The sequence below is a fragment of the Rhinoderma darwinii genome, chromosome 2 (genome assembly GCF_050947455.1).
Source record: "Rhinoderma darwinii isolate aRhiDar2 chromosome 2, aRhiDar2.hap1, whole genome shotgun sequence".
Classification (NCBI taxonomy): Eukaryota; Metazoa; Chordata; class Amphibia; order Anura; family Rhinodermatidae; genus Rhinoderma; species Rhinoderma darwinii.
In genome coordinates, this window is record NC_134688.1 from 459,361,461 (window position 1) to 459,381,157 (window position 19,697).

The 19,697-nt window shown below is 40.0% G+C and overlaps 1 protein-coding gene across 10 annotated transcripts in view; it reads right to left on the bottom strand.

Moving 5' to 3' along the window:
* Positions 1 to 19,697, bottom strand: part of SON (SON DNA and RNA binding protein) — an 87,181-nt gene that overhangs the window by 14,517 nt on the left and 52,967 nt on the right. For 9 of the 10 annotated variants that reach the window (XR_012881601.1, XR_012881600.1, XR_012881599.1 and 6 more), the window contains 2 exons: positions 19,387 to 19,530; positions 17,724 to 17,903 (listed from right to left, as the gene is read on the bottom strand). Coding sequence is in view for 6 of the 10 variants with exons in the window: in XM_075854560.1 (XP_075710675.1) it covers positions 17,724 to 17,903; positions 19,387 to 19,530 (324 nt within the window). In the remaining 4 variants the exon portion in view is untranslated. Of the gene's footprint in view, positions 1 to 13,742; positions 16,434 to 17,723; positions 17,904 to 19,386; positions 19,531 to 19,697 lie in introns of those variants that run through there. The other variant, XM_075854565.1, reaches the window with a different exon arrangement.

The window sequence follows — 19,697 nt, forward strand, 5'->3', positions numbered from 1 at the left end:
ACATGGGTGTTTTTTGGATCCATTTAGAATACAGTATTGGATGAAATGTGGAGTCATGACACTGATGGAGGTCTATGTAGGTCATTTCCACTTCCCCATCTACTTTTGTTGTAATCCACCCATTATGTTGTTGTCAACCCTTCATGGGCTTTTCTACCGCTGTCTGGATCTCGAAACTTCTAAACCATTAAGTGACTTAAGATTAAAATTAAGTTTGGGCCACGCTCGATCAGTGTGTATCATAATAATAAAATACTATATACAAATCGATATATAACTTAATGACATTTTTATATTGGCATTTAATTCTCAAACAGAAAAAAAAACCATTATTTTTTATATACAGGTGGGTGGTGCATATTTAGGCATACAGGGGGAGGTTTTTTAAAGAGGCCCTGTCACCAGTTTATAACTGCCCTATCTCCTATCTAGTCAAATAGACACTTTGCTGTAGATAACAGTTTGTTAGTATTTTAAAAATGTTTATTTGTGACCAAGTTATAAACATTTGGTTTTTTACTTTTCACCAAGTGGGCGTTGTAAAGAGAAGTGTATGACGCTGACCAATCAGCGTCATACACTTCTCTTCATTCCAGCCCAGCTTGATCCACAGCACAGCGAGATCTCGCGAGATCACGCTGTGACGTCACTACATCCCACGAGTACATCTTCACCTGAGCAATGGAAGACTGTACAGACATCACCTCCAGCCGCTGCAAATTCGGATAAACTTCCTGGCACGGCTGGAGGCAATGTCTGTTCAGCCTTCCGTCCACAAAAACTTATGGCTCTCAGAATATGGCAACAACATTTTCTTTATTTTTTTTAGCGAATCTTTTTTTTTTTTTTTTTAAATTGTGGTAAAACATAAAACAAAAACATATAAATTTGGTATCGCCGTAATCGTATCAACCTGCAGAATAAGATGAATATGTCGTTTTTATCGCCTGATTGACGTCGTAAAAATAAAAACCCCGAAAAAAATTGCATCATTGCAGTTTTTTGCCCATTTCACCCCACAAATAATTTTTCTTCAGCTTCTCAATACATTACAACTTGTCCCACAAAAAACAAGCCCTTAGATGACAGAAAAATAAATAAGTTATGGCCTTTGGAAGGCGGATAGGAAAAAACGAAAATGCAAAAACGCTAATTGGCATGGTCTTTATGGGATTAAACGGTATACCTATTATATTTACATATTTAAACTGCATACCTACTCAGGCAACCCCCTGTGTATATTAATTTCCTTTTGCTTATATAGCTCCAGCATATTTCACCGCACTGTAGTCATATTGAAACCATTAAAAAAAACAAAAACACAAATGACACAACAATGAAGGCAATTTTACATGAGACGCTATAATTCTTCAAAAAGTTTGTACGGATTTTTGTTTTTTGAAATGTCTAAGGCTCCTCCGGTTTTTCTTATCAGGTCATTTCTGTAGTGAGGCATTAGTACGAGGAGTCTCCAGTAAGCTGGAATGAATGGTAAAGTCTGGCTTTAAGCACGAAACTTGAGATCGAGGTTCCTTGGACGGCTTTTTTCTTGACTGCACTCCACAAACCACGTAACTCCTCTAGCAACCTTGGTAAACATTGATCTTCATTCTGTGATGAGCACTACAGTCCACATCGCATTGTTAGAGAAGACAACCAATGTGAAGAGATGATAAAATCTCCATATGATGTTCAACAGGTCAGGACACCAACTTCTTAATCACGAGCACAGACCATTAACATTCAGCCAATTATTCAAGGTGTATCCCAAAGGGTATTTTTTTTTTTATCCAGAAATTTTTTAGCGTCTCCAGGACTTTTCAAAAATGTACACTACCGTTCAAAAGTTTGGGGTCACCCAGACAATTTTGTGTTTTCCATGAAAACTCACACTTATATTTATCAAATGAGTTGCAAAATGACTAGAAAATATAGTCAAGACATTGACAAGGTTAGAAATAATGATTTTTATTTGAAATAATAATTTTCTCCTTCAAACTTTGCTTTCGTCAAAGAATGCTCCATTTGCAGCAATTACAGCATTGCAGACCTTTGGCGTTCTAGCTGTTAATTTGCTGAGGTAATCGGGAGAAATTTCACCCCATGCTTCCAGAAGCCCCTCCCACAAGTTGGATTGGCTTGATGGGCACTTCTTGCGTACCATACGGTCAAGCTGCTCCCACAACAGCTCTATGGGGTTGAGATCTGGTGACTGCGCTGGCCACTCCATTACAGATAGAATACCAGCTGCCTGCTTCTTCCCTAAATAGTTCTTGCATAATTTGGAGGTGTGCTTTGGGTCATTGTCCTGTTGTAGGATGAAATTGGCTCCAATCAAGCGCTGTCCACAGGGTATGGCATTGCAAAATGGAGTGATAGCCTTCCTTATTCAAAATCCCTTTTACCTTGTACAAATCTCCCACTTTACCAGCACCAAAGCAACCCCAGACCATCACATTACCTCCACCATGCTTGACAGATGGCGTCAGGCACTCTTCCAGCATCTTTTCAGTTGTTCTGCGTCTCACAAATGTTCTTCTGTGTGATCCAAACACCTCAAACTTCGATTCGTCTGTCCATAACACTTTTTTTTACAATCGTCCAATGTCTGTGTGCTTTTACCCATATTAATCTTTTCCTTTTATTAGCCAGTCTCAGATATGGCTTTTTCTTTGCCACTCTGCCCTGAAGGCCAGCATCCCGGAGTCGCCTCTTCACTGTAGGCGTTGACACTGGTGTTTTGCGGGTACTATTTAATGAAGCTGCCAGTTGAGGACCTGTGAGGCGTCTATTTCTCAAACTAGAGACTCTAATGTACTTGTCTTGTTGTTCAGTTGTGCAGCGGGGCCTCCTACTTCTCTTTCTACTCTGGTTAGAGCCTGTTTGTGCTGTCCTCTGAAGGGAGTAGTATACACCGTTGTAGGAAAACTTCAGTTTCTTGGCAATTTCTCGCATGCAATAGCCTTCATTTCTAAGAACAAGAATAGACTGTCGAGTTTCACATGAAAGCTCTCTTTTTCTAGCCATTTTGAGAGTTTAATCGAACCCACAAATGTAATGCTCCAGATTCTCAACTAGCTCAAAGGAAGGTCAGTTTTATAGCTCCTCTAAACAGCAAAACTGTTTACAGCGGTGCTAAGATAATTGCACAAGGGTTTTCAAGTGTTTTCTAATCATCCATTAGCCTTCTAACACAGTTAGCAAACACAATGTACCATTAGAACACTGGAGTGATGGTTGCTGGAAATGGGCCTCTATACACCTATGTAGATATTGCATTAAAAACCAGATGTTTGCAGCTAGAATAGTAATTTAGCACATTAACAATGTATAGAGTGTATTTCTGATTAATTTAATGTGATCTTCATTGAAAAAAACTGTGCTTTTCTTTCAAAAATAAGGAAATTTCTAAGTGACCCTAAAGTTTTGAACGGTAGTGTATATATATATATATATACACACACACACACACATACACACACACACATACACTCCTCAACATTGAAATTGCATCAAGAAGGAAATTTCTAAGTGACCCTAAACTTTTGAACGGTAGTGTATCTTCTAAAATGCAACAAAGAGGACCAACAATACTTCAAGACTTAACACCAGTATTAACGGCATGTATGACCCCAAGCTAAATTAGTCTTGCGAATAAAAGGTTAATCAAGTAATTTTTCACTGAAATACGTCATATTATATCAGTTTTAGGATGACTACAATTCACCAGGAATATCACAGCCATGACAACCATAACAAACATATGATTTATCCCCTAAAAGACCAGCGTCGCCAACGCGTCCAGTGTATCGATAAGCCGTAAAGTTTGTTAGTACCACTGGTCATCATCAGGCCACACGAACATACACAAGAAAATTGAACGAGGTACTGCCATTACAAGATTTTGGTGATTAAATTTTGTTACCAGTGGTGTCTTAAGTGTAGTTCGGAGGCTAAAAAGGGATTGTACAAGACGGAGAAACCCCTTTAATATTGTAGCTCCCCAGCTTATGGCCAGGGTTACCAGCACAAGAACATTCTGCTGTATTCACCGGTGAAAGCTGACGGGATGTACACATTTTCTCTGCGGCATTGAATGTAGTATTACATATTGCCCATGGACGACCATCTAATATTTGGCCATGCAGAGTCCTCCAGAGCAGGACCAGCTCACGGCAATGGTTCTCCAGTCTGGGTTATAAAGACTTCAATCATTCCTCTAATGCCTCACACACAATAGTGTGCGCCGGCCGGGTCCCGTCCGTGATCCGTGGAAAGATAGGACATGTCCTATCTTTCCACGGATCGGAAAATCGGGTCCATTTTCATGGACACGATTCACCTGCCGGAGTGGGCCTCAGCCGTGTGTAACGGGCATCAGAATGCTTAGCCACATTATCCTACATAGATAACGCTGACAGTAGGAGTTACTTAGGAAGGCATTAGAAATGTTGGAATAAAATACTCTGTCATTCAGGACAACTGCAACCAGTCGTGTGTAAACACAAAAACTTTAGATGGCTTAAAACCATAGAATGATGCAAGAAATCTTCTGACTTGACAACCACTTAAATACACGTCCCGTGTCAGGTTAAAGGGTCTATCGGTTGCTGAGGAACACGGACAACAAAGTCTCTGGTGCACAGCTCCTATGAATAATAATAATGGACGTGGTGTAGGAGACACTTTCAACATCTGTACAACCTAACGTGCCGGCCTGCCACTTCAATCTTTGGATGGGAGATAAAATCTTCTCCACCCTATTTTATTGAGATTTAGCAAATACAGTTACGTGCTGTTCAAGTGGACTTTCAATGTGTAACTCATTTTGGCTAAATGAACAATGGCCTCTACTTTTGGGGCTCTAGTGGATGATCCACTCATAGACCCTCACTGACGTTATCTTCTGACGAGTCAAACGTTGGTCTTGCAATGCATGTAGCTTGCTAATGGGCTTTGTCTACAATACAGGATTAGCAGGCACCAACTAATAGAAACGTAGGTAATGCCCTAGTACTTCTGCATTGCATTAGGCATTGCCAATAGCTGCCGACTACGGATTCTTATAAATGTAGTCAGACCGTGCGGATTTGAACAAGCCAGCACATTGCATCAGAGTAAGAGGAGCCTTCCGGGTAGCGTAGATTACTAGCCGAGCGTTTACATGCAATAATCCAGATCACCTCCGGTTTTAAGACAATTTTATAAATGACAAAGTAAAGGGTGTAAAAGTCACCAGCGAATTCTGTTAGTGTAGATTAATATCTCTGAATACTGAGCAAACAAGTCCCTTGCTTACCTTTTGTACATAAAGTCCAATATCTTGTTATGAGCAGCAATAGTCCGCCCTTTCCCTGCTTCCCCTCATTCCCGATACGAACAGCACTAAAGACAAACAATCTGATCAGAATTTACCAGTTTACAACTCATATAAGATGGTGCTGCAAACTAGTGAGAAAATACATTTGTATAGGCCACACAAGAAAATCTTAGCGCTTAGTTACTTCACTCTATTCAACCATTAAAAATAAATTTATGGGACAATGGGTTATTAGGTACAATAAGAACATGTACAGCTTATGATTAAGAATATAAGCTATAATAAACCTCCAAATGACTAAAAGATCGTCGTGAGCAAAAATCTTAACAAGGCCACACAAATGTATTTTTATAAATTTTAATATATTCAGTATGGAAATCCAACTGGACTGAAATAAACTGGGAGATCTACAGGGTAATTATTACACTAAAAAAAGAGGGTTCAAAATCATTTTATAAAAAAAGACTGCATGAAATATTATATATGCTAGTCCTTCTTAATAAAATAGAATATCAAAAAGTTACATTATTTCAGTAATTTAATTCAAAAAGTGAAACTCATTATATAGATTCATTACAGAGTGATCTGTTTCCAGCATTTTTTTCTTTTAATGTTGATTATGGTAACAGTTAATGAAAACCCAAAATTTAGTGTCTGAGAATTAGAATATTATATAAGCCCAATCTCAAAAATGTCATCCTACTGAAAAGTCTGTCCAGTATCTGCCCTCAATACTTGGTCGGGGCTTTTTTTTGCATGAATTACTGCATCAATGCGGCATGGCATGGAGGGGATCAGCCTGTGGCACTGCTGAGGGGTTATCAATGCGGCGTGGCAAGGAGTCGATCAGCCTGTGGCACTGCTGAGGGGTTATCAATGCGGCGTGGCATGGAGGCGATCAGCCTGTGGCACTGCTGAGGGGTTATCAATGCGGCGTGGCAAGGAGGTGATCAGCCTGTGGCACTGCTGAGGTGGTATGAAGCCCAGGTTGCTTTGATAGCGGCCTTCAGCTCATCTGCATTGTTGGGTCTGGGGTCTCATCTTCCTCTTGACAATACCCGGTAGATTTAGGTCAGGCGAGATTGCTGGCCAATCAAGCGCAGTGATACTGTAGTTATTACACCAGATATTGGTACTTTTGGCAGTGTGGGCAGGTGCCAAGTCCTGCTGGAAAATGAAATCAGCATCTTCATAAAGCTTGTCAGCAGAGGGAAGCATGAAGTGCTGGGAAATGTCCTGCTAGACGCTGCGCTGACTCTGGACATGATATAACACAGTGGACCAACACCGCTGCTCAGTGTCCAGAGTCCTGTTTTCAGATGAAAGTAAATTTTGCATTTCATTTGGAAATCTCGGTCCCAGAGTCTGGAGGAAGAGCGGAGAGGCATCAATCCAAGTGTCCTGCGGTCCAGTGTGAAGTTTCCACAGTCAGTGATGGTTTGGGGGCCGTGTCATCTGCTGGTGTTGGTCCACTGTGTTATATCAAGTCCAGAGTCAGCGCAGCGTCTAGCAGGACATTTCCCAGCACTTCATGCTTCCCTCTGCTGACAAGCTTTATGGAGATGCGGATTTCATTTTCCAGCAGGACTTGGCACCTGCCCACACTGCCAAAAGTACCAATACTTGGTGTAATAACCACAGTATCCCTGCGCTTGATTGGCCAGCAAACTCACCTGACCTAAACCACATAGAGAATCTATAGGGTATTGTCAAGAGGAAGACGAGAGACACCAGACCCAACAATGTAGACGAGCTGAAGGCCGATATCAAATCAACCTGGGCTTCCATAACACCTCAGTAGTGCCACAGGCTGATCGCCTCCATGCCACGCCACATTGATGCAGTAATTCATGCAAAAGGAGCCCCGACCAAGTATTGAAGGCAGATACTGGACAGACTTTTCAGTAGGACAACATTTCGGTATTAAAATTCATTTTTGAAATCAGGCTTATATAATATTTTGGGGTTTTCATTAACGGTTAGTCATAAAAACATAAAATGAAAAAAAAAATATGCTGGAAATAGATCACTGTGTGTAATGAATCTATATAATATAGGAGTTTCACTTTTTGAATTGAATTACTGAAATAAATTAACTTTTTGATATTCTAATTCATGGAGAAGGACTAGTGTATTAAGTTGAGAGTATTATATGATCCAGGGAAGACAAGATGCTCAGTCCATCCAAAACTGCTGTCAAAATTCAATGTAGATTGTGAAAAACTTTCACCTAGGCAAAAGCTATTAGTACTGCATGTACTGTAGCAGTTTTTATACCGAACCCTAAGACGTGAGCATTGAGGGAAAGATACTGTACATTATTACGAACAGCATCTGAGTAGCCTGTCTAAATGGGTACATGCGATCTAAGGTTCCCTGTTCTGAAGGACCGCTTCAGCCAGCCCTGAAAATACATATTTGATTGCAGTCAAAGGGTAAACAAAACGATTAAAAAACTTTTGCAATATCATAGTGACATGTCAGGAACAAACGAAGTGTAGGAGATGCACCGTAGCGTAAAAATGTGGGTGCTATCCTCAGGGGAAACATGACATGAGACCCCAAACAAGTTCAACCACAATCCAAAAGAAGAGGCAGCACTCCAGTGGTAGAAAAATCCAACATTTTTTCACCCAGCATACAGGCAACGTTTCACCTTCCCATTGAAGGCATTTCCAAGCTTGAAAATGCCTTCAATGGGAAGGTGAAACGTTGCCTGTACGCTGGGCGAAAATTTTTGGGATTTTTATACCACTGGAGTGCTGCCTATTCTTTTGGATTGATATTGACATGTCAGAAGTTTTGATCTGTGGGGGTCCGAGCACTGAGACTCCCACGATCGCTAAAACTAAGCAGCAGAAGCGCTCAGGTGAGCGGTGTGCCGCTTAGTTTCTGATCAGCTTTTCTCGGAGCGGTGTACAGGCTCAATAGAAAGTCTATGGGTCTGTACACCGTAGTCTCGACTTCTCCAGGAAAGCCGATCAGTAATGAAGCAGCACAGCGCTCAGCCGAGTACTTCTCCCACCTCGTTTTAGCGATCGGTGAGTCTCCCTACTCGGACCCCCACCAATCAAAACTTCTGATGTCACTAGGACGGTGCAAAAGTTTAGTTACCCTTTAAAGGGGTTTTCAGGTATGATGTAAACAAAATCGAGAGAGAGGACCGGTCATATAGGTTGAACTGGTTTACTGACCTGAATAGCGCTGTCACCGATTCCAGCGCTGCTCTCCCCCCCCCCCCGTTCCAGAGATATGGCGGCCCACTGTTATGTTGGCTCCCTCTCGAATTTCCTGCAGTTAGCCAACAGGGTGTGAACTACCCTCAAGCGGTCTCACGAGGATTGGTCAGCATCAGAGGCGGGGAGGGTAGCTCCACCCCATTGGCTAACCACCAAATTAGCATATTGGGAGCCAACACTACAGTGGGCCACATCTCTGGAATGGGAGGGGGGGGGGGTGTCAAGGAAAATAGAAAAGAAAAGCAGCGCTGGAATCAGGGAGACAGCACTATTCAGGTCAGTTAACCAGTTCAACCTATATGACCTAGTGACAGGTCCTCTTTAAAAGGGTATGGGAACCTTTGAAATCAAATCTCTGTATTGTTCATGTCCTCCTAATTAAGAAAAAATAAAGCAACTTGGCAAATAGCCTTGCTTAATAATCTACCAGTTTGTGCCTACAGCACCTACGTAGATCTACGTGTCTCCATGGTTACAGACTACAAATAAACCTCGTGTAGTCTGATCTTGCAGACACACTCCCTTCCATCTGTCCCCTATGTCTTGCTAATCTACAGAATGTACATTAACAGGAAGGGACAGATGAAAGGGACTATGACCATTCCTATTAACATCCAGAGGCTGAAAACCTGTTCTGATCAGGTCACAGGTGCATGGTTCATTAAAGTGTATCGGAGCTCTCAAGCAGTGTACCTGTGTCAGTTGGACATTAATCGGGACAGGTTTCCAAGTATGGATTCCATTTGACAGCAGAGTTCTTAAAATTAAAACGGAATAATGAAGTATATTAGACTTGTTTATTTCTCTTACAATTAAAAAAGTGGTTGCACCGGATTAGAAAAACATGGCTGCTTTCTTCCTAAAACAATGCCACATTTATACACAGGGTGTGGGTGGTATTGCAGCTCAGTCCCTCTCACTTCAATGGAGCAGAGTTGTAATACCAGACAAGCCACAGCCAGGTGTGGTGCGGTTTCTGGTAGAAAGCGGTTATGTTTCCCTAATCCCGTACCGCTTTAAGCATTATTATATAAAACCGGGGAACACGCTAAAACTATAATGAACACCTCCAGGAAGCCGATACCTGAACAGCTCTACAGCAAAGTCTTCAGAGTGGAAAGGTGGTTTAGCTGTCCCAGTGGAATGAACAATGGTCGACATTTTGTTCCCTGCTTTTTTTGGCAGCTTGGGAATGAAATTCACTGGTGAGCATCTTTTTTACATCCAATCAGTTCTATTGGGACAGCAAAAACAGACTCCAGTGCGAGGACCATGCCAACAGCGGCCCAGATTCTTCCTTTTTGGAATCAGTGACTTCAGAGAAGGACTGGTAAGTTGCACCGATACTTGACTTTTTAGGTATGGCTGGAGTTGTCCACCAACAATAAAAGCAAACACAGGAAATTTTACTTGAAAAATATTGGGTAGAACATTCTTAATATCATGCAGATGAAAAAGTAAAAAAAAATAAAATATGTATATAAAAAGGCTTACTTATCTTTATTTTAGGATTTTATTTGTTCCCCTCCTGCCCCAGAGCGACATCAGCACTGGATCAGCGTCATCCACCTGTTTAACGGATCCCATCTGATCAGAACTTCTGAGCCGAATCACGGCCTAACTACACTAAGGAGTCAAGCTCTGAAGTTATGACCTGATTGGAGGAAGAAAAATAAAATCCTGAAATAAAATAAAGCTTGAAAAATATTTAAACAAGGGAACAAATGGAGTAAAAAAAAATAAAAATAAAAAAAATTGCTTATATAGTAGCATGTAAGAAAGCCACAATTCACTCCAAGTAAATCTAAACTCTGTCTATAGTATTTTTTATGTCCCCTATATGAAGTCTAATATAGAATATCTTTACTCCAGATTTCGAAAGGTTATTTTTGAAATATTAGAATAACTTCTTCATTCTCTAGCAAGGCCCTCTGTTTTTCTATAATCGTTGGACATTTATGTAAGCATATAACTACATGATTACAGGAAATATAAAATTAAGATATAAAAGTAGCAACCGGTTATGTGAGAGGCTAAAGGTATTGTATGAGATTACAAAAACACTGTCACTTGTCAATGGACTCAATACGAATACCAAGTGCAAAAAAACTGGTTCCTACCTAGGCCCAAGTGCGACAGCCAAGTCTCCTGCTGTGCAGGTACAATGATTACTGTAAAGACCCATTTGTATAGGGATGCCTTGTGGTGGCACATGGGCTCACACAATTTGATGAAAAGAACCTTACATTTATAAGTATAGCAAATATAGGTGTAATGCAATTTCAAATAATCCGTATTTCCAAGGATTGCATATATCTTAGCACTTGCAGGGTGCTGCGGCATCTGTGTTTGTTTGCTTTTGCATTACGGTCACAGCAGATTTGCACCCGTCCATTTATTTCACTTTGTTAGGAGGTGCGGACTAATTTTGCCTTTTGAAGTGAGATCAATACTGGACATAGTCCATGATAAAAAAGTGTCTAGAAGAAAGTAGCCATGTTTTTCTAATCTCATAACCAATTTGAACTGAAACGCTCTAGAATGACCCGCATCTTCCACCAAAATGTGCAACCCTCGGCGGTAGATGCAGCACCAGACAAGGAGTTCCAGTTGATGAGGCAACCTTAAGATGCCAAAACTGCGCTCTCAAGATGTTGGCCACCGGACCACCCTGTCAGACACCATCTCCCACTGTTGGTTGCAAATTCGGAAAGATGTGGCTTGTTATACTAAAATGTGTCACTAGACCCACTTTATAGGTAAAGCTTTTTTTTTGTAACAAAGTTCTAGGTCTAAAACGGATTAAGGAGAACTTTATCGTCATGAGTAAAGTCTAAATTAGGAAGTTCTGGAGGGCATTTAAAAAAGTGAGCAAGCCATGAGAGCAATATACAATGTTCAGTTTTATTAAGGACTTTCCACTGACGGTATATTAAGTAAACTTGAGTGCAGCATTACCTGTCAACTCCATTACTGACAGCTGAAGCCATCTCCCACATCTTTAGGACATCTCTTAATGGGATCTGACGATGGTCAAAAAGCTTAGGCTGCAGTCTGTTGAGCTGCTGTGACATCACTGCCCCTGTGTAAATATCTACTAAGCCACAAATGGTACATTCTGCTAGACCATTACAAACAAAAAAAATTAATTTACAGAATCACATTCCTCATGACACATCCTACGTCCCTAGGTTCAAACAGAGCATGAAGGCCACACAGTCAACTCGAAACGGACACATTATGTTCGACTATATGCACATCTTTGTTATACAATTTCTACATGTTTATAAATAATTTGTAGAATGGATTTTTAGCTATTAAAAAAGGTAAAAAGTTGGTGGAGACGACGACGATATATCCAACAATATCAGAAATCTTAGATCTGTTTAACCCATCTCGCATTTCTGTGGGTTCGAAAATACGGATTCTCCTTGCGGAGAGCCAACTGGTAAGAAGCCTTGAGGGCAATGCTCACTGGGAAAAAGTATTCAAAACAGCTCTCCTCGAGAAGGAAGGGAAAGGAAGAAAATTCATCTGCATGGTCTCTCTAGTGCCACCTATAGGAGAATACCCTGGAAGTTAATGTACAACACTTTATATAGACTTGAAGTATGGCTGGGGTTAATTAGCCAAATCAGAGACACCTATCTGTAGACAGAAGTGTTTCGGAGTTGTTGCTTCTCATCAGTAGGGTCCTGATTGGCTGAGTGAGATGCCTTTGAAGGGATTGTACAAGTCTTGGAAGGAATAGATTTTATTCCTTTCCCAGGGAGCATAATTCTCATCCTACCAGCTGCTTCTCCTAAAGACTTATGAGGAGCAACAACTACAAAATAGTGCTGTCTACAGATTGGTTAGTAGCCAAACCAGGGGCACCCAAGTATTGTTTAAAAGTGCTATAAAGGGTCGGACATTGACTTACAGAGTAATGACCTATAGGTGGCACACAAGAGTTTTCTTCCATCTGGAGGAGAGCTATTTTGTATACTGTGGGTCTCTACTACTCTTGGCGAAAGATCTGTTCAGACACTCTTTCAGGTCATTGGCCCAACTTCCCACTAATGCTTGCTGACAAATGACCACCAGTGCATTACTCTCCCATAACTTTCGATTGGCAACGACAAGAACTGGGCTGGGGTCTAACAGAACTGCTCCCCTTCTCTTTCGTTTACCAACATCTGAGCCACCAAAGGAGGAGGGAAAGAGACCTACAGACATCAGAATAATTGGAATTTGTGTTGTCTCTCAATCAAAGGCAATTCTATCAAAATGAGTTCATGTTTTTTTGGGTAGAGAACGCCATGTGTTTTACTGATGTATAGTTGTGCTATACAGCAATGGCTCAAAACCTGAAGTTTAGGCTGTGTTCACATCACCGTTCCTTTCCACTGAGGGGTTCAGTCGGAGGTTTCCCTCGGGTTAACCCCTCAACGGAAAGGCAAACAAACCTTAGCTTCTATTTTCCCCACCATTGAGCTCAATGGTGACGGAAATCTAGCTTATGGTTTCTGTTTGTCACCGTTGTGGCACGGTTCCGTCGTTTTGATGGAATCAATAGCGCAGTCCGCTGCGCTATTAGTTCAGTCAAGAACAACGGAACCGTGCCACAACGGTGACAAACAGAAACCATTAGCTAGATTTCCGTCACCATTGAGCTCAATGGTGGGGAAAATAGAAGCTAAGGTTTGTTTGCCTTTCCGTTGAGGGGTTAACCTGATGGAAACTAACGGTGATGTAAACAGGCCCTTAGGTCACGAAGAGGAATACGAGGCTATTTTGGGGCCCCGATTTGGAAATTTTGATTAGGAACGAGTCTTTCTGCTAAAATAATTATAGTAGGAAATCGTAAAACACAGGTGGCTATGGCATCGTAGTTCCGTCATGGTTCTTATTTTAATGTTTCGTATGGAAAATATGAAAGAGAGAAGGTGTCACAGAACAAACATGGATCCTAAATGAATTAAGTCTGATCACTGCCTCAGAATAATCTCATTATCCCCCACCTCAACATTTTAGAAAAACAGTGCAGGGCATTAAGACTAAATTTAACGCCCTACTGGACCAGCAGTTCAATGAAAGCCCTAAAATCTTAACCACAACCTAATTTGGCTCTTCATATTACATTAAAAGAATCTTATACATGAGTACTAATTAATAATGAACATTTAAAACGCAAAACAACATTTTGGACCATCTGTTTATTCGTTTTCAAAATTACATTTCCAGAAAAAAAGAATTTAAACATTTACAAGAACTTGTTATTTGGTATCTGATGTGAAGAATAGTTCATCTGACAGCTGTTTCTGATGTTGGTTTACGTTGACTTTCTCCATATAATACAGACACTTATGAAACGTTGACTAACCCAGAAGGTGCTTTTATATTCCCGAAGAAAATCGGCTTCTGTAATCTGACCGGTTGCTAAGGTTACAATGCATATCCCCGGTGCCCATTTTTCATAAATGCCCATTCTAGATCCTCTGCCAATACAAAGTGTGGTTGCCATCAAGCAATTTTGAATGCTTAAAAATCCATATAAAGCAATTATCCCCAATTTATTTCCATAATTAACGGTTAAAATGGCTACAGCGAAATAGGACGTGTGTTCTATCAAATATCAAAAACAACTTCATGACATCGGACAAAGTCAACATAAGCTGCAAAAGGTAATTCGCATCAGAGATTCTTTCCAACGTTACAAAAACAAAAAAAGCTTGAAATCGGGTGTAAAAAGGACGTTACACAAACCTGTCAGAGCAATTCGTGCTTTTAAAAAGGTTGTATGCAGACGAGACAAAAAATAAAATAAAACAGTGAAATCACACAAGTCTTCACAAACCCCAAAAAAATGATCAGAAACATCAGGGGAAAAAAAATATAACCCAAAAAACATTCTGGCGTAAAACAAAGCACACGACTAATTTGCCCGTTATTCAACTATTTTCATACATTTTAAACATAACAATATGTATATACAGCGGTATCGGACTTTATAGTGAGTCAATTTACAATAGAAACATATTTACAAGCAGTTTCGACTGCTCTGCTACCAGAAGCGTCCATAGTGCAAGGCACTGCATGTCTCTGGCAGTGGAGGGATTACGTGTGGAGCGAGTTTCTAAAATCATACAGCTTTTGCGTATTTTGTTCCTGCGAGATGCCGCCGATACATTTACACAGACTGAATAGAATAGCGTGAACTCATTGAAGAATTCTTAAAAAAGGATCACATTTTTCTTTCCGTTTTGAAAAGACAAAACACGATATTAAAGAAGGTCGTACAGTTGTGCGCTAGCACGTAATGTAATGTGACTCAACGAGCCGCACGAGATCCTCAGATATAACGGGATTTGTTGGATGAGGAGCGAGGCTGTGAAAGCCCCAAAAAGGGTTGAAGTCATTGCAGATTCTAGTTACCGATACGAAAATTTTTGTAAATGCGTAAAACGTTGAAACGATCGCATCTGAAAAGCATTATTTTGGAGATGAAGTGAATTATATATCTGCACAAATGGTACCCAGTCCGGTAACATTAATAAAAAAATTAACTCGGATCTTTACAACCTTGAAAAATGATGACGTAACCTACAAAATTTGCCGTATTTTCAGTGTGCATAGTATTGAAGTCTAAGTTCTTCCTGCTCTAAGGCTGGCTTCACATTGTGCATTTTTGTTGCGTTTTAAACGTTCCAAGATAAGCGAATGCGTTTTTAAATCTCTCAGCTGTAATCGGCTTTTGAATTTAATGTTCATGTTCAGTTGTTTTTTTGGGGTTATTTTTTATTTTTTTGCAGCGTTTAAAAATGCAACAATAACGCACAATGTGAACCCAGTCTAATACCAATGTGAAGTAAGTTTCTCACTTCAAATCAAACGGAACCAATCTACTGTGCAGACAGGACTGGCCAGGAAGGATTTATACACTGCAGTCAATTGACTATTAACTAGATCATCAATATCAAATTTGCCAAGGTTACACCAATGCAGTTTATAATGGTGATTGGGTCGGCTGTGTATAGGTGACAAACCATAGTTGAGGCAGCCATAAGGTTACTCGCTTGACTACTGCGCCAAAAGATGGCCAAGAAAACGGCACCATAGACATCAATAGGTGGGTAGTGCAATATAATACAATTATACTACTCATCCAGTTATAAGAGTCCGCTTAAGAATCAGTTTTATATGTAAATATTAAAATCAGATCAAATTTTTAAGTCCATTATGGGAACACAGAATAGGTGAGAAGTCCATTCTAAAAAAAAAACAGGATTACGAAAGTAGATCCATGCAAAGTACGCACGTGTCTCAGATACCTATGTTATAGCTTAATCCTCCAACTACGTACAGTATGTGAAAACAAGCGATAGCTGTAGCCAAATATAGGTTAAGCTCCAACTTTTTTTTTTTTTTTTATATATTTTTTTTATTATAAGTTCAAATTTGCAAAAAAGAAAGAAAAAAAAAATTGTGAATTATTACATGTCTACTAAAAGTCATTAACTGGTTACGGACTTGGTTTCATGGTTCTGGATGCTTCATACCATGGCAGCATTATGTGGACAAATGCCGATAGCGTTCACAACTTTGCACAGAAAGAAAAAAATATATATATATGTCCATAGTTTTGATGAACTTTACATAGTTTCTGCGCATCTGGGGGGCTGGTTGTCTTTTTCATTTTCCTGTAGCTGTTAGGAATCAGTCCTTTAGTGTTCTTTAATGACCAGTTTGCAACCAATCAGAACTCAGAATCTGGAAGCATTAGGTCCATGTGAGGCCATTAAAGAAGGGAGGGTCTCAGCCCATCAGTACACGTTGGTTTGGCAACAGGTATATAAGTGTGGATAATCCACCTTCCTCAAACAATTCTAGAACTGTAAAACAAGAAAATGCCATATTGCAATATGTATTTATAAAAAGGTATGAAAAACAGATTCACCTAGTAACAGAAGACACTTGAGTATTAGTTACCATTTCACACAGGCTGCCAAGTTGGCAGGACGGTGGCATTAATCAGTAATGCAGACAATAGCAGCACGTATGTTTATTTCAAGAGTGCAGACACCCCAAAAACTTTTATCAATAATGGCATTTGATCCATCTTTCATGATCAGCTACCAAATGACAATATATAAAAAGAAAGTCTGAGGAAGGAACCAAGAACAGTTTAACTGGTGGAATTGACAATTTCCCATGATTGCTGCAGTCACATAAAAAGAGCACCGTGAAGAGAAAATCCTCGAATGTGTATGTAATATTACAGGAGAGAAAAAGGAGAATGAACATGTGCCCAACAGAGGGTCTAAGCTGAGGTTTTTGCTATATTATACATGTCAATCTTCACAAAATCTATTTTCTATCTAATTAAAACCAGAAAGTAATGTTTTTATTTTTTTGATTGTAGGCTTTTTTTATTCTATGTTCTTTCTGTACATGATTACGGGGGCAGCCATTTTGCCTGAGTTGCTGTTAACAGCTTTAAGACACTTCCTTTACAGCAGTCACATGACCATAACATAGTCTAGAGCTGACCCATTGACTTATATGGGAGCGTTTCCTCGGCATGCTCTGTGACCTGTGCAGCGGTCACTGTGCAAAAAGGGGGAGCTGTGTATCGCCCATTGTCGAAGGTGGATTCGGTGTTATCTATATATAGGTTACCGGTCATTGTAATCCTGCCTGTGATAATGAGATAACTGCTGAGAAGTGATCTCTACAGAACAGGAAGGAACAGTCTATTAGGATTGGTGGATCCTGTGTTATCTATATAGAGGTGTCACCTGTCAGTGTAATCCTGTCTGTGAAAATGATGACTTCTTAGAAATGATCTCCACAGAACAAGAAGGATCAGTCTATTAAGAAAGGTGGAAAATGCTAAAAAAAAATATATAAAAATAATTATTAAGTTTAACATGAAAACTTGATTTAAATAATAGGTCATTTTCTGATGGCACATTCCCTTTAACCAGTTCCACTCAACGACTACTAATCAGATCAGATTCTAACACTTATGAAAAGTCAGGTACCCTCAAGTACACCAACAAGGACAGAAAAAAAAAAAAAAAAGCAAACTATTACATATGAAGGGGACATATGCTGGTGAATAAATGGACAAGAACAAGCCACGATTTTGCCGGGTATATACACATACAAAACACTCTTACCTGTGAGGGGCCTGTATTTGTGAAGACATCATCCTTGCTTTCTTCTGTCTTTTTATCAACTGGGACCCATTCTCCATAAACTTTATCAGACTCTTTCTTCCGATGCTGAGAACCAGAGGACACTGGAAATTCCTTTGTCAAAGTTACCTGATTTTTCAGAGCTGGTTTCAGGGTGGGATTCTAGATAGAAAAAACAAAAAAATCAGTAATTTAGTAGACATGTAAAAGAATAGGATAAATCACGAGGACTTGTTACGGCACCAGTTTGGACCTTCAGTAGGAAACATATTGAGGAGCAGCTAAAATCAAATCTGTGACAAAGCATCAAAAACCTCCTCCCATGATAAGCAGATAGAGACTATGCTAAGGTAGCCCAGTGCTACTTTTAATACATTGTACACTGGCAAATTGTGTCACAAGCAGGAATCTTTAAAAGGGTAACTAAACTTTCAGAACGTCTGAATCCATACACAAAAGAAGCACACAGCGCTCACCCGAGCAATTCTGCAGCTTCGTTTTAGCGATCGGTGGCGGTTTCAGCGCTCGCACTCCCACCGATCAAAACTTCCGACATGTCACTGTGACACGTCAAAAGTTTAAACGTTTAGTTACCCTTTAAAAGAAACACTCGAGGCACAATTAAATACATTGTATTCGGTCTAATGCAGGGTTTGAGAAGGTGGTGCATGACATAGGGATTGAGTCAACCACCCTCTCAGGCCCTGCACCAGGCAGAACAGCGTAAATTCTGCCCAGAGGCTTTCTTTACGCAACCCTGTCTGGCAGGTAATTAGTTAGCATGACAGGTAGGATGGAAGTCCTTCGCTTCTGGGACGCCTTCCTTGTAGGAGCAGTCAAAGTTTCAGCTCCTTTACAAACATAAGATGAACCGGTGACTACCTTGCAGATCAAAAGAGAAAAAAAGTAAAGGCTACAACATTCAACTTATTTATTATGCGAAGTTGGTGCACAGGCAGGAAAAGAAAAATGTCTGCAAGGCAATTTTCAAGTTGTTTTTAGGATAGGGAGGAGGGATCCGTTTTGATGGTTCTTGATTTTACAAAATAACTGAATATTAAACATTAGATACACAAATCATATCTAATGATATCTACCGACAAGAAGGCACAGCAACATATTAACATCACTTATCTCGCAAATAAAGGGAAAGTATGCTGAATGTGAATACTGATGTACCTCAAAATTCTGTACTACCCAGGCTAAAACAAGCAAAAAATAAACATTAAAAAAAACTTTCAAAATTTGATTACACCTAAACTTTTAAAAAGACACTCAGATTGTTTTGTTCCAACCCAGCTCTTTACAAAACCTAAAAAGTTCTTAGAAAAATCCCCTTGAACACTTGGTTATTTGACACCGTTTACTGTGCACTGTGGCTCAGGTCGAGAGTCCTTTGATACTAGTCCTTCTACCATGGCGCAGCTTACCAGGCACGCCTTGTGGGAACTCCCTCCCCCCTCCCCCTATATTTTATCCGTTCAGATTTTTTCTGTGTCTACTATTGTATTATGCAAACATTTTGAATGAGGGAAAAAGAATAAAAAGTTACAAAGTAAATTTTTTGCTGTTGACCGACATCTCCGTGTTGATGCATCATCATCTTTTATACAGTACTTAATTGGTAGAATCGACAAGAACTTACCAGTAAACTAAAGGAAATTGGTTTATGTTCACTGACTTTAAACGGATGATTATAAAAAGGCCGGTCTTCCTCCTCGTCATCAGAATCGTGAGGTTTATTTACAATCACATCATCTTCTTTACTCTGAGCAATTTGTTTGCATTTCTTCAAACAAAAAAAATACAAAAATTTAAACGCAAACAAGTGTTAACTAAAAAGGTCACAATCTAGGCTATGTTCAGACGTAGCAGACTTGTCGCATCAAAAACCCCCACACAGTAAAGTACATGTCAACAGGACAGAGACGGGTTTTAAGGTGTGTTTTGGATTCT